The sequence below is a fragment of the Grampus griseus genome (assembly GCF_964374135.1).
Source record: "Grampus griseus genome assembly, chromosome: 1".
Classification (NCBI taxonomy): domain Eukaryota; kingdom Metazoa; phylum Chordata; class Mammalia; order Artiodactyla; family Delphinidae; genus Grampus; species Grampus griseus.
Window position 1 is genome coordinate 74,305,734 of NC_139017.1, and position 15,308 is coordinate 74,321,041.

General features: G+C 35.9%; 1 protein-coding gene across 1 annotated transcript in view; it reads right to left on the reverse strand.

Moving 5' to 3' along the window:
- SNX27 (sorting nexin 27) overlaps positions 1–15,308 on the reverse strand; it is an 82,806-nt gene that overhangs the window by 16,056 nt on the left and 51,442 nt on the right. The window contains exons 3-7 of the mRNA XM_082656790.1: positions 13,661–13,853; positions 11,986–12,050; positions 10,071–10,175; positions 7,041–7,119; positions 4,636–4,799 (exon numbers count right to left, since the gene is read on the reverse strand). Of these exons, the coding sequence (XP_082512916.1) occupies positions 4,636–4,799; positions 7,041–7,119; positions 10,071–10,175; positions 11,986–12,050; positions 13,661–13,853 (606 nt within the window). The remainder of the gene's footprint in view (positions 1–4,635; positions 4,800–7,040; positions 7,120–10,070; positions 10,176–11,985; positions 12,051–13,660; positions 13,854–15,308) is intronic.

A 15,308-nucleotide genomic window follows, 5' to 3' on the forward strand; every position in this document is an offset into this window, starting at 1 on the left:
AAAATCCATTAATGTTACTTTAGTGAGCTTTCAGGAAGAAGTAGTTTAAAAGTATGTTTAGTCTGCCAGGCTTAGCCAGAAATTAAATATATCCTACTATGGATTTTGACCTTATCAATTTTTTAAGGAAAAGGCACATTACTATCATTATTATCCAGTATTTCATCAATTCTAAGGTGCACATTTTTTCACATTTTATTGTTCCTAAAATTGGGATGCATCTTATAATCAACGTGTGTTGTTTAATTGGTAGCTTTTTTCTCTTGGCAGTACATAAAATACTAGCGCATCTTACAACTGATGGCATCTTAGAATTGACGAGATGCATGAGATATTCCCAACATCAACATATGATACAAAAAAATAACTAAAATTAAGTGAGGGAAAAAATTTAGTATTATTTTCCAAAAGGCACAACTGTTTACCTAGTCAATCAAAAAAATCATTTGAGCTGTTGTGCACTGCTGGGAATGTAAAATGGTACAGCTGCTATGGAAAACAGTGTGGCGATTTCCTCAAAATTTAAAAATAGAATTACCATATGATCCAGCAATCCCAATTCTGGGTATATTAAAAGCAGAAGTTTGAAGAGATATTTACATAACCATGTTCATGACAGCATTATTCATAACAGCCAAGAGGTGGAAGCAACCTAAATGTCCATCCACAGATGAATAAACAAAATGTGATATACATGTACAATGAAATATAATTATTCAGCCTTAATAAGGAAGGAAATCCTGTCATATGCTACAACATGAAAAAGCCTTAAGGACATTACGCTAAATGAAATAAGCAAGTCACAAAAGGAAAAATAACGTATGATTCTACTTACATGAGATACCTAAAGTAAGTCAAATTCACAGAGTGTAGAATGGTAGTTGCCAGAGGTAGGGGAGGGGGAAATGAGTTGTTTAATGGGTAGAGTTTTAGTTTTGCAAGATGAAAAATTTCTGAGATTCCACTGACAATAATGTGAATATATTTAATACTACTGAACTGTACATTTTAAAATGGTTAAGGGGGTAAAAAAAAACGTATTAAATTATAAATTTTAAATATGTTCAGTTTATTGTATGTCAATTATACCTCAATAAAGTTGTTTAAAAAATTGTTTGAAGAAACAGAAGAGTTCAGAAAAGTTGTTGCATATGAGATACTGCTACAAAAGTAACAGCTTTTCTTTCTATATACCTAAATATTTTATTTTTGCTTTACAGTTTTATAATTCAAAAAGTAATTTCACAAGCTCTGCTTTGTTTAAATTTTGACACTGATTAAAAAAATGTGAGGTACTACTATTACCCTTTAATAGATCATAAAACAGATCTCAGCAAAGCTATGTTAAGGATTTACCCAATGGAGAGCTTGTACTTGAACCAGATATTCTGACTCCTGGTAAATAATTACTCCGTTCCAACAATACAAAGAAAAAATATCCCATTCATAATTGTAATAAAAATATAAAATACTTGGGAATAATTTAAAGGGGCATATGTGAAACATAAAATGACAGAACTTTATTTGGGGAAACAAGATGAGATGAATAAAACAGAAACTTTATTTGGGGAAACAAAAGATGAGATGAATAAAACAGAAACATCACACATTTAGTTGGGAATACCACATTTAATAAAAATAGTGACTCTTCTTCAGTTAAACTATAAATTTAACAAAAACCCAATTAGAATTGTAATGGGATACTTTATAAAGTGTTATGAAATGGGTTAATTATTTTCAAAATAATTTTAAAACAAAATGTTTAAAAGAAAGTAAAAAGTAAGGATAGTATTCTCTATGTGGCTCTGCTAAATTCATTATTTACAGTCACAGCAGTACAAACACTGACTATTAATCTAACAAATATTGTAATTTGACTATAGTAAGAAGATAGGACAGATGAAAAGGTACGAATATGTAGTGGAGTGGGGGAGGAAATGGAGCTAAAGTCCCATCTTCAATAGCAGGTAATTAAGCAATATTGCTTGAATAGGAAACATCAAGTAGGAGTAATATAATCAAATTATAATAGAGGTATGGAAGTAAATATAAAATGAAATAAATATCCCATATTCTTGGATTGGAAGAATTAATATTGTTAAAAAGGCCATACTACCCAAAGCTATCCACAGATTTTATGTGAGCCTTATCAAATTACCCATGACATTTTTCACAGAACTAGAATAAATAATCCTAAAATTTATATGGAACCATAAAAGACCCAGAATTGCCAAAGAAATCCAAAAGGAAAAATGACAAAGCTGGAGGCATAATCTTCCTAGACTTTGGACAATACTGCAAAGCTACAGTAATCAAAACAGTGTGGTACTGGCACAAAAACAGATATATGGATCAATGGAACAGAATAGAGAGCCCAGAAATAAACCCACACACCTATGGTCACTTAATCTTTGAAAAGGAAGCAAGAATATACAGTGGAGAAAAGATAGTCTCTTTAGCAAGTGGTGTTGGGATAGCTGGACAGCCGTGTGCAAATCAATGAAGCTAGAACACTCCCTTACACCATGCACAAAAATAAACTCAAAATGGCTTAAAGACTTAAATATAAGACATGACACAATAAAACTCCTAGAAGAGAACATAGTCAAAACATTCTCAGACATAAATTGTAGCAATGTGTTCTTAGGTCAGTCTCCCCAAGGCAATAGAAATAAAAGCAAAAATAAACGAATGGGAGCTAATCAAACTTTTAAGCTTTTGCACAGCAAAGGAAGCCATAAACAAAACAAAATGACAACCTACATACTGGGAGAAAATATCTGCAAACCATGCTACTGACAAGGGCTTAATTTCCAAAATATACAAGCAGCTCATACAACTCAATAACAAAAAAATAAACAACCCAATCAAAAAATGGGCAGAAGATCTAAACAGCCATTTCTCCCAAGAAGACATACAGATGGCCAATACGCACATGGAAAGATGCTCAACATCGCTAATTATTAGAGAAATACAAATCAAAACTACAATAAGATACCACTTAACACCAATCAGAATGGCCATCGTTAAAAAAATCTACAAATAACAAATGCTGGAGAGGATGTGGAGAAAAGGGAACCCTCCTATACCTGTTTGTGGGAATGTAAGTTGGGGTAGCCACTATGGAAAACAGTATGGAGGTTCCTCAGTAAACTAAAAATAGAATTACCATAATACCCAGCAATCCCACTCTCGGGCATACATCTGAAGAAAACTCTAATTTGAAAAGATACATGCGCCCCAATGTTCATAGCAGCACTATTTATAATAGCCAAGTCATGGAAGCAACCTAAATGTCCGTGGACAGATGAATGGATAAAGAAGATGTGGTATGTGTGTGTGTATACACACACTCACACACACACACATACACACACACACACACACACACAATGGAATATTACTCAACCATAAAAAAGAATGAAACAATGCCACTTGCAGCAACATGGATGGAGCTAGAGATTATCATACTGAGTGAAGTCAGACAGAGAAAGACAAATATCATATGATATCATTTATATGTGGGATCTAAAATATGACACAAATGAACTTCTTTACAAAACAGAAACAGACTCACAGACATAAAAAACAAACTTCATGGTTACCAAAGGGGAAACAGGCTGGGGGAGGGATAAACTAAGAGTTTAGGATTAGCAGGTACACACTACTATATATAAAACAGATAACCAACAAGGACCTACTATGTAGCGCAGGGAACTATATTCAATATCTTGTAATAAACCGTAATGGAAAAGACTATGAAAAAGAATATATATGTATAACTGAATCACTCTGCTGTACACCAGAAATTAACACAACATTATGAATAAACTATACTTCAATAAAATTTTTTAAAAAGATGAAATAAAACAAAAAACAAGCTAAAAGAGATGAAATGGTTGCCTATGAGAGGAAAAGAAGTGGGAATAACTAATATTTTTCATAATAACCTGTGTAGAACTATTTGATACTTTAAGCTCTGTGTATGTATAATTGTGATGAAAAATTTTTTGAAAAAGAACATAGCCCCATAATGTTCATTTGTTATTGCTTTAAAAAATAATAATAAATACATTTTGAACTCCAGGATATCCCCTTATTAAACTTTTTTTTTTTTTAATGGCTTTATTTATTTATTTTTGGCTGCGTTGGTTCTTCATTGCTGTGCACCGGCTTTCTTTAGTTGCAGTGAGTGGTCGCTACTCTTCAATGCAGTGTGAGGGCTTCTCATCACGATGGCCTCTCTTGTTGCGGAGCACAGGCTCGAGGCGTGTGGGCTTCAGTAGTTGTGGCACACAGGCTCCGTAGTTGTGGCTTGTGGGCTCTAGAGCACAGGCTCAGTAGTTGTGGTGCACTGGCTTAGCTGCTCTGCAGCACGTGGGATCTTCTTGGACCAGGGCTCGGACCCGTGTCCCCTGCACTGGCAGGCGGATTCTTAACCAGTGCACCACCAGGGAAGTCCCCCCACCTTCTTAAACTTATCTTTTGTCAAAATGGGACAGAACATTTTACAAATTTAACTAAGATCCAGGAGACAAAACAGCTTACTCAAGGATTCACACTGTATTGGCAAATGACCACTACATACAAACAGAAAAAGAAATCAGGCCTTTCCAGGGAGATCAGTTCACCCACCTGATGAAAGAAGTAGGTAACAGCAAGGTCATTGTCATTTAAGAGGATTTCTTCTTCTGTCGTAAAAAGCCACTTTCGAATGGTTAGGCAGGTGCCTGGCACAGCTGATGTGTAATTCTGGACGTAGAGTTTATGAGGAAATTCATTAGGTGCCAGCTTACGTACTAAAGAGAAGACAAAGCAAAGAAAGCTAGAGTGAGAAGACATACAAGGCATCTCCCTAGTATGAACTGTGTAAAGCAGACAAGAATGGAAGTTATCATTAACCAGCACATCAGCTTAGTTCCATCCAGGAGCTCTGCCTTGGGACCACAAAATATCAATTTGCCTAGCCAAATCTACGCCTTCTAATATGACTGGCCAACTGAGCCTCAAGCTAACTGAAATCTTTCACCTGAATGACATGCCTTTCAGTTAACATGCTGACTTTGCAGACATCAGCTACTCCAAAGTCAGTTAAAAAATCTGATCCATAACTGAGTTAAGTTACAGCAATGTCCACTGAACATCTTTACAGCAAGCCTCCCCCTCTTACCCAGTTATGGTGCATTCAGAGTCTCTCATGTGGCAGTTCTCAATGAACAGCTTTTATTGTTAAGAGCTGAAAGGCTCTCCACATCCCCCCACAAGTCTAGACATTTACCAAAGAAAAGTGACTTCTGGGTAGCCTTACTTCCTCTTCCTAACAATACTCAAGCAGTATAAAACACTACCACTTTTAATTTCTATATTGTTTTTCTTTAAAAAGGCGGAGTTTTCTTCTCTTGATGTTTACTTGGCTTTATAACAGAGCAAAAGACAGATTTAATATTTCCCATTTTATTTGTTAACTAAAGCTTAGAGAAGAAGGTAAGATTAGAATCCAAGTGTCCTGGATCCTTAGCAATCCTTTGTAATATTTATATCTGCCTAGTTAGACTGTAGAGATTTGGGAAGACAATAAACAATTGGGAGATAGCTGCTTTAGGGGGCATCAAAGTTGTTCTACCTTGACCTGGGATGGCAAGGCGACTCAAATCTACCAAACTCTCTCCCTTTCCGGGATGAGGAAGTTCTGATCAGTCAATATTATCTGTTGTTTCTGGCCTTAGCCCTGTACATATATGATGTGGAAAAGACCCATAAACCGTAGGAAATCTGTCATTTAAAGCAAGCCTTCCAACTTCCTCCCCTTTGTGGTCTCAGTGCAACTATCCCTAGCTTTTATAAAAGAATATATAAGAGAAAATCTCTGTCACAGTGCAATAAAACTTCCTAGGAAGAGGATATCTGTTTACACAAACTTAAACACCGGGTTGGCCAAAAAGTTCGTTCGGTCTTTTCCATAAAATGGCTCCAGTAGTGCTTGGTTGTCTTTAACTTCATTCGAAACAGACTGTATTGTGACAGCTATCATATCAGCATGCATTTAAAAAAACTTATCAAAATTGGTGAATTTTTGTATAGCCATTTTAATATTGAAGATGGAAGAAAAAAGCAACATTTTCGGCATATTATGCTTTATTATTTCAAGAAAGGTAAAAGCGCAACTGAAACGCAAAAAAAGATTTGTGCAATGTATGGAGAAGGTGCTGTGACTGATCAAACGTGTCAAAAGTGGTTTGCAGGACTTCTCTCGTGGAGCGGTGGTTAAGAATCCACCTGCCAATGCAGGGGACATGGGTTCGAGCCCTGGTCCAGGAAGATCCCACATGCCACGGAGTAACTGAGCCCGCGCACCACAACTACTGAGCGTGCACTCTAGAGCCCAAGAGCCACAAGTACTGAGCCCGCGTGCCACAACTACTGAAGCCCGCCCGCCTAGAGCTCGTGCTCCACAACGAGAAGCCACCGCAATGAGAAGCCCACGCACTGCAGCGAAGAGTAGCCCCCACTCGCCGCAACTAGAGAAAGCCTGCACGCAGCAACGAAGACCCAACACAGCCAAAAATAAACTAATTTTTTTAAAAAGCAAAGGCTTTTAATCAACATATTTCTTTCTAACTCCTGAAAACAAAAAGCTATTCTTAAAAATCTACAAAAACCATAAAGTACGCTAAAACAAGCTGTGGCTAAGTAGAAAATCCCCTCTTTTTAAGGTTGTTTCATTGGAATATATTAATTTTGAACTCTGATTTTTAAAAATCTCATGAAAGTATCTGATTCAGTGCTGGGTGTAAGTAACTGATACTGCCAACAGAGGAAAAAGGGGTGATCAGGTATCTAGCCTTAGTGGGATTATGCTTAATGGGATTTGTCCTGTCTGCTTGTTAGAAACAGTCCCAATTAGTGGGATTGCCCCTTGTCTTCAAGATCTTCTTCTCTAGGCAAACAGTTTCAATTTGACAGCTTTTGGGAGCTTCAGTTTCTTAGTATTAGGATAAAATATCCTCAAACAAAACGTAATATTAGTTACTGGCACTTACCAAAGGAATGATTGATCACTTCAAATAAGGCAAAGTAATTCACTGTCGTACTGTCCATGCCAACCTTTGCTGCAATAGCCTAAAGTGTAAACAGGATAGATTAGTTTCAGGAAAACAAAATCAGACAGTGCTGTGGGAAAAGACAGGTATATGCATGAGGAGCAGGGAGAAGAGAAGGGTTTTGCCATCTTGGTTTCATAGAAACTAAATTCATGGTCCACAGCTACTCTTTTTTGTATGTATGAATACATATGCATGAAATAAAAGAGAAAAATACCTTTATTTGATCCAAACAGCTATGATCTCTAAATATGAGTTTCTCCCCTCCAATTAAAGCTAATAACAGTCTCTCCTTAAATATCAGCTTTGCTCTCTGAAACAGGACTTCATATCATGAGGATCTTTTAGAATAGCACTTACAAAAAATGTGCTACATAAGGACAGATTTTAAAAAGAAAATAAATTCTTAAATATCTAGTCTCACACATTCAGCCTACATTTAATATACAGGCTGTTAACATACAAGATCTATATCTTTGGTTCTTGAGCTTAAAACATTGTTTATCAATTTTGCTCATACTTCACAAATTATTCTTGTTTACTTTTCAGATGATCCACGTCTCATGCTGGGGACCTCTATATCCTAAGAATTATCATCATCCTTATCCATGTGAAAATAGCAAAATGTTGGGACAACAGAGACATTTTAAACAAGTATCAGTCCTTCTCTCTAGGAACTAAGGTCCCAACATGATAAATAAAAAGAAATTGAAAGACTCCATATGCAAATAAAGGAAAATTGAAATTACATACAAATAACAACAAGAAAACACAAAGCAAAAAACACAAACTAGTAGTACCAAAATTCCTTTTCAAGATCAATCCCAAAATGTATAAATAAGGTGTTAATTAAACAAGAGAAAATTATTGAGTATTAGTGTCTCAGTAAACCAAATATGATATCCTTCTTCCTGTATCTACTCACATATCAGACCTAGGTTCATCCCTGATGTGAGGCAGAAACTGGAGACTGTAAGTGTTCTAAGTTACCATTCTATACTGCACTAGATAGAAACTGAAATCTTCTCAAGGTTTGGAAAACGGCTTATAGCTAGAAGTCTCAGTAACAGGGTGAGGAGAGAAGTGAAAGAAAAAGTTGGGCCTTGCTAGAGAAGTATTGAAAATGAAACAAAACATCAATAAGCTATATAAAATTAATGTTTTCCTTGCAATCAATCCACCATTTTATAATTTCTGAAATACCTCAGATCCTGTACATATCCTTTGCCATGGTATACAGTAAATATTTGGGGGGTAAAGTTTTTGTTTGCCACAAAGGAGAAATAAGTACTAATATCCAGAAACCCACTAGTCTCCCTGAAAATCTTGATCAAATCAGGATTAAAGACCAATGAAAAGGCCTAAAAGAAACAATTATACCCAGCACCCGGATCATGATCTTTAAATATCATTCCTCACTGAAAGGAAAGACTCCTTGGGGAAATGACTCATTCAAGATCTAGTATAGGAAATATACAAAGATGAGCCCAGAGCATCTTGTTCTACCAAAAAGCCAGGATGCTATCATAAACAAATGGGTTGCACCACAAAAATACAGGAGCAGACGTGAAGGAGATTCCACTGACCAAAGACAGAACAATGTGAGCACCAAAAAGAATATATGTTCTTGATTAAATCATACTGAGTATCTAAAAAGCCACATGACACTAAAAAAATAATTATCTCATTGGACATCACTGGAATCAGCTAGGGCATTGATCCTTTATGCCAAAAACTGACAATAAAAGGGAAGAATTACATATTTATCCCCCTTTTCCTATAAACTGTATTTCAGGATACTAAATAGCCTCAGTTGATAAGGGGAAGTTCTTTACAGAAGAATTCTAGTTAATAAATGTGAAGAAATGAGAAAATTGGAAAATCAGCGTTTTGCAACCCTTAATGAAATCACTGGTTAGGACAGTAATCATCAGTGATACACTTATTGGATAAAAGATCAGTGAAGAACTTAACAATGGAGACATCAGGTTATTACCATGTAAACCTACTGATTAATCACTAAAAGTGGATAACCAGATATTGTGTTCCTCCGGTTGAGAAGCAATATGAAGTACACAGCACCGATTATGAAGTACTCTCATCAAAAAGCTGAACCTGAATCTAATCAAGCCTCTAGAGAAAAATTCCATTGATAGAAAATATAAGTAGACAGAAAGGCATATTAAATGACACAAATAGACAAAAGAAGCAAACAAATAAATTCAGAATGTGGGACATTCCACAGGACACAGACCCAATTTCTGCAATAAAACAATAACATAAGGGAAAAAAGTTGGGTAAGGGAAGGGAAGGCAGACTGCTCTATATTAAAACAAACATAAAAACCAAATGTTTTTTAAGGACATAAGGACCTTGTTTAGATCCAAATTATAACAAACCAACTGTTAAAAATCATTTTTAGACAATTGGGAAAACTTGACTATGGATTTATTATTAGTTAATACCATGGAAGTAGTTAATTTTTTAGGTTTGATAATGGCTTTGTGATTATGTAAGAGGAACATCCATATTTTTTAGAGATGTATACTGAAATATACACAGGTCGAAAAACATGGAATTTGCTTTAAAATATTTAAACAAAGGAAAAGGAAAAAAGGATATATAACACAAATGTGGCAAAATCTTGAGGATTATTAAATATGAGTGATGAGTACATGGAGTTTCACTGTACTATTCTATTTTCACATACATTAGAAAGTCTTTTACAATTAAAAAGAGGGGGTGCTAATCACAACCATTACAACCTGGGGATATTTATTGTATCTTTCTTTCAAGGAGGACAAAGTACTTCCACGTTAATAATCATAACATCAACAGCAGCAGCTAACATTTAATAAATTTAATACATGCCAGATACTCCAAGCTCCTTATATGTATTAACTCATTTAATCTATCTTTCTTAGTTTTAAACCAACCAATGTCAAGCCTACTTGTTCAAGTTTAATTTACCTGATATACTTGGTCTGTAGTACTGTTCTTTTTAACCCTGACTGTAACTGTTGTTCCATCTGGTAATGCTACTCTCAGCTCTACGTCAGACACACCATTGTAGTTCTGGGGAAAAGGCAGAAAAAGAATTAATTAAAAAAAAAAAAAGAATTTATGACCCAGTATATCCTCATTCTCCTTGCAACATGCTAGCTAAACAACCTAAACTTGTGATAGAAAGAAAGTGAGTTCCAATGAAAAGGGGAAAAAAGACATAAGTCAATACATTTCAAGTCATAAAGCTGACTTTAGGCTGCAGCAGAAGTTAACCTTTAAGATGAACAGGGAGGAAAGAAATATGTTGAACCCAACGTGTTCATATCTCAAAACAGAAAACTTGTGTGAATCAGTCTAGGTCAAACACAGATAAGATTTTTGGCTTACTTTCAAACATTCAGAACTCACAAATGAGAAAAGAAAACAACCAAAAGCAGTAGTTTCAACAAATATTCTTTGGTTTTAAATGGTTAGGCATGCTAGATTGGCTCAAGAGGTATCCTAAGTTCCTTTCTGAACCCTGAAATAATCATGACACCTTTGAAAGGAAAAATTGATGAAACTCAGGAATCTGAGTTAGTCTGATGTCCAATTTTCTTCTAGCAAAGAGTAAACAATTCTTATCCTCCTTAATTCGAAAGAAGTCTTTCTCTCTTACTGCTTTTGAAAATTAACACATTCCTCTAACAAATTTGTGACCTTGTAATTTTTATTACAGAGAAACAACTATTTAGAAACAAGTCCATCTTCATTTACCACTTTAAAAAAACTACTATTCATTGCCTAAAACTATCCTAAGCATTACTTTGTTATAAAAGCCCTTGTCTGCAAGAAACTTATAATCTAGCTGGGGAAATAAAACATATACATATAAAATAATTAGTGGATGACACACTATTTAATACAGCAGCATTACATAGTCATTCTTCTATTTAATTAATATTTATTAAGCACCTACAAAATGCCTGACATTGTGGTAAGGCACTGGGAATATAAAGATGTTCAAGATTTAGCTCTTGTTCTGAAGATCTAATGTACAGCGTGGTGATCATAGTTAACAATACTATATTCTATATTTGAAATTTGCTAAGGGGGTAGATCTGAAGTGAAGAAAGGAAGGAAGGAAAGAAGAGAAAAGGGAGGAGGAAATGGTAATGAGATGATGGATAGGTTAGTTAACTTGATTATGGTGATCATTTCACAATGTATACAGATATCAAAACATCAAGTTGTACACCTTAATATATACAATTCATATTTGACAATTATATTCAAAAAGCTGAAAAAAAAAAGATTTAGCTCTTACCTACAGGTAGCTCATGATCTAGTAAAGTAAAATTATAAAGGGATCATCTGACTATATGTATAAAAAATTAGAGGGCTTCCCGGGTGGCGCAGTGGTTGAGAGTCCGCCTGCCGATGCAGGGGACACAGGTTTGTGCCCTGGTCCAGGAAGATCCCACATGCCGCGGAGCGGCTAGGCCCGTGAGACACGGCCACTGAGCCTGCACATCCGGAGCCTGTGCTCCGCAACGGGAGAGGCCACAACAGTGAGAGGCCCGCGTATCGCAAAAAAAAAAAAAAAAAAAAAAAAAAATTAGAGACTGAGATAGCAACAAGGTGATAATTATGTGTACTGACTGCAGAAGTTCTTGGTGGAATGAAAAATCAATGTGTATCCCCTGAATATCAGGGGAGGCTTCAAAGAGAAGGTGGACCTAGCACCAGGTCTTGAAGGATAAGCAGGACACATAACAAAAGGAAGTTGAAAAAACAGTCATTTAGAGAATTTATGGCAATTCAATCCATCATCGATATCTTTATTTTCCCCCACAAGGAGCCAAGAGGTAAACAGTCACTATAGTGGGTATTCACCTACCTCATCTGATTCTGATAAGAATTCCTGCATGATGTCACTCTCACCAATGACTCGTATTGAGCACACTATAGAAAACAAAGACAGAATCTGGCATGAGGCCCTAAAATCAAGAATATAAAGTCAAGAACATATCAAGGTTTAAGTATAAATCATCATTAGCAGGCAGTGCTGAGGTAGTATGCCATCCCTGACACATGATATTTTACGGCACAACAAACATTTATATAAATATGAACCAGAACAGAGGAATAATAGACGTACAAAGATGTAGCTTATTAAAAACATTAAACATAGACAAAGGAAGTTACCTGTAAAAGAAAAATAAAAGTTCAGTAAATCTAACTTTGCTGTCTTGTGTTAACTATTAATAAGCTAGACAATAGAGCAAGGGTAAGGTCAATTAGGAATAAACACAAAATTAAAATACAAAGAAAAATATCTATTTGGCCTAGGAGCAGGCCAGTAAGAGAATCATAAGCATTTAAAGCCACTTTGGAAAAAAATGGGTAGGTAATCAAGTATTAAGCTGAGCACATCTTCTCATCTTCTCACCTCACTAACTTTAACTTCAAAACAACTACAACTAAAAAAAAGAGAGAGAGAGAAAGGGAGAAGGAAGGAAAAGAAAACAGGCAGGTAGGTAGGTAATCATCTAAATCTAAGAGAGTTAATTTCCTAACATTCTCCTGAGGATAATAAATTACACTGCTGATTTTACTTCATTTTATTAAAAAAAAAATTGTACTCTTTCTCATTTCCCAAAGGCTGTGTTAGGAGGCCATTCCATGTTAGAGAAAAGCTAAAAATAGATGAAGTTTAACTACCTTCTATGGGGGAAATGGTTTTTCTTCAGGGATAAAGCTCTCTACCAAAGTTTAAAAAAAATTCAACTAGGTCAATTAGTTCTTCTACAAGGACACAGAATTATTAAATACCACATAAGACCATTATTCTGTTAAATTAGTATTTTAAAGAAAAGCCTATTGCATGCCTAGCAAATTATGTAACTATAACGTAGCAAAACAAGGTCTCTTCTCTGAGCCACAAACTGAACCATCTTATTCAGGAGATCTGTGTCATTTCTCCCTGCCTTTCTAGACAAACGTTTCAGCATCCACATCCAAAGACTCCTATGTATTGTTTGGAGGTCCTGAGATAACAAATAAGTTTTAATATTTCTACCTATAACCTACTTAGAAAAAGGGAACATTAGCTTACCTACAACTCATCAAACCTATCCATGGACACGTGTAAGAGGAATAAGGAATTTTCAAGTAGGACATGCCAGTGAACCAAAATCACTTTCATAAAAATGTCTTAAATACTGCCCATCTAGTTCCCAAATCAATTTAGCATGTTGCTGAGTCTGTATATGTTTGCTGTGTGCAAAAATATAACCCTACAAATAAATAAAGGTCCTTAATGCATCAAAAAATAATTATGCAGTTTTCTGTTGTTGTTAAGTGTTTGGCGAGTCAATAAAATAGGCTATTAATTGCTGTACTGAACATTTTACTCTTGGCTTCAAAGCTCAGATCATTCAACATCTAAGTCAAAAACTTGATTTACTTTCACTGTTGAGTTTCAGGAAACTTAGCTATGCAGTTTAGGAGCTGCAATATATACCTAGACCCTATTTTTACTCAAGATAGTAGAGTTTAATAGCCTGGCTTACCTTTTTCTAGATATTCTTCCAACCCCCGACGTCGGGCATCTAATTGCTGTTCTGATAAAGAGAATGGCCACTTCCCTGGAAGTCGGGGAAATGTAAAGTTGGCAAACTCTCTCTTCAGGTTCTGGTGTAGGATGGCAAACTCCCGGTACCGCTTAGAACACAACTGCCTCCCTGCCATGTAAACATTGTATACCTGGTGAGGGTGAAGAACAAAAAAAAGCCTACTTACTGCAAATTAAATCACAGAATCACCTACAGTCAGGCTCAGATTGATACCGGTTAGGCATATTCTGATACACACTTAACAGAGAATATATGTTCAAGGTCACTGTAAAACAAGATTTACTTTTAATAAAGATGCCTGAAATTATATGTACAAAAGAGGGCTACTGCCTTCAGGGGGCCCATGATCTTATTTTTGATATTACAATTACCTCCAACACATTGTTTTAAATATCTTCAGAGGCAATTACCAGATTTTAAGGGTAGATTTTATTTTCAGAAAGTGAAAGATCATTCAAAGCCAATGTGGTAAGTAAAGTGAATGAACAAGCAGGCAAATTTGGAGAGAGATGTAAAAAATTAGAATTGATTATAAAGCAATGTGACTAATATTTGTGTGTGAACCACACTTCCAAAGACAAGATCTAAAATTGATGTAAGCAATAGTGACATTTTTGTTACCAAATAGATCATTTTTGCAAAAACTCCTTTCCTGAAGTCAGATATCCCTAGTTTTGTTCTTCTCCCTTCCATCATTAAAACAGGGTTAACAAAAAGTTGAAGAATAAATGTACTCTAAGGACCTCCTCATATAAACAGTTAATAATCCTCATAAAGAAATAGGTAGAGGGACTTCCCTGGTGGTCCAGTGGGTAAGACTCCGAGCTCCCAATGCAGGGGCCCTGGATTCAATCCCTGGTCGGGGAACTAGATCCTGCATGCATGCCACAACTAAGAGTTCACATGCCATGACTAAGAGTCCGCATGCCACAAATAAGGAGTCCGCATGCCACAACTAAGGAGTCCGCACACCATAACTAAGAAGCCCACATGCCGCAACTATGAGCCTGCATGCCGCAACTTACAGATCCCGCATGCCACAACTTAAAAGATCCCGCATGCCACAACAAAGATCCCACGTGCCACAACTAAGACCCAGCACAGCCTAAATAAATAAATAAATATTTTAAAAATAAAAAAGAAATAGGTAGAGATTTCTGTCTACTGTTCACAGGTGCATGCCAAACTTCTAGAACAGGGCCTGGCACACAGTAGGCACTCAGTAAATATTTGATGAAGAAATGAATGTATGTATGTGTAATTCTTAAATATGTGTCCTCATAAAGGAAAGTGGTGGGATGCATAATCCAAAAACATCAAATAATCTAAGTTACTTTGTATTCTCAGAACATATCAAATTATGCAGAGATGGGAAAATTAGCCCCAAATCACATTTACTGGCTTAGCAAAAATCATTCAAAAATTTAAATGTGCACAAAATAGGTCATCTACTCATGTAATCAAGACTTAGTCACTGAGCATAGAGAACAGACTGGTGGTTGCCAAGGGAGAGGGGGTTGCGGGAGGGATAGAGTGGGAGGTGGGTGTTAGCAGATGTAAGCTTTTATACACAGAATGGATAAAC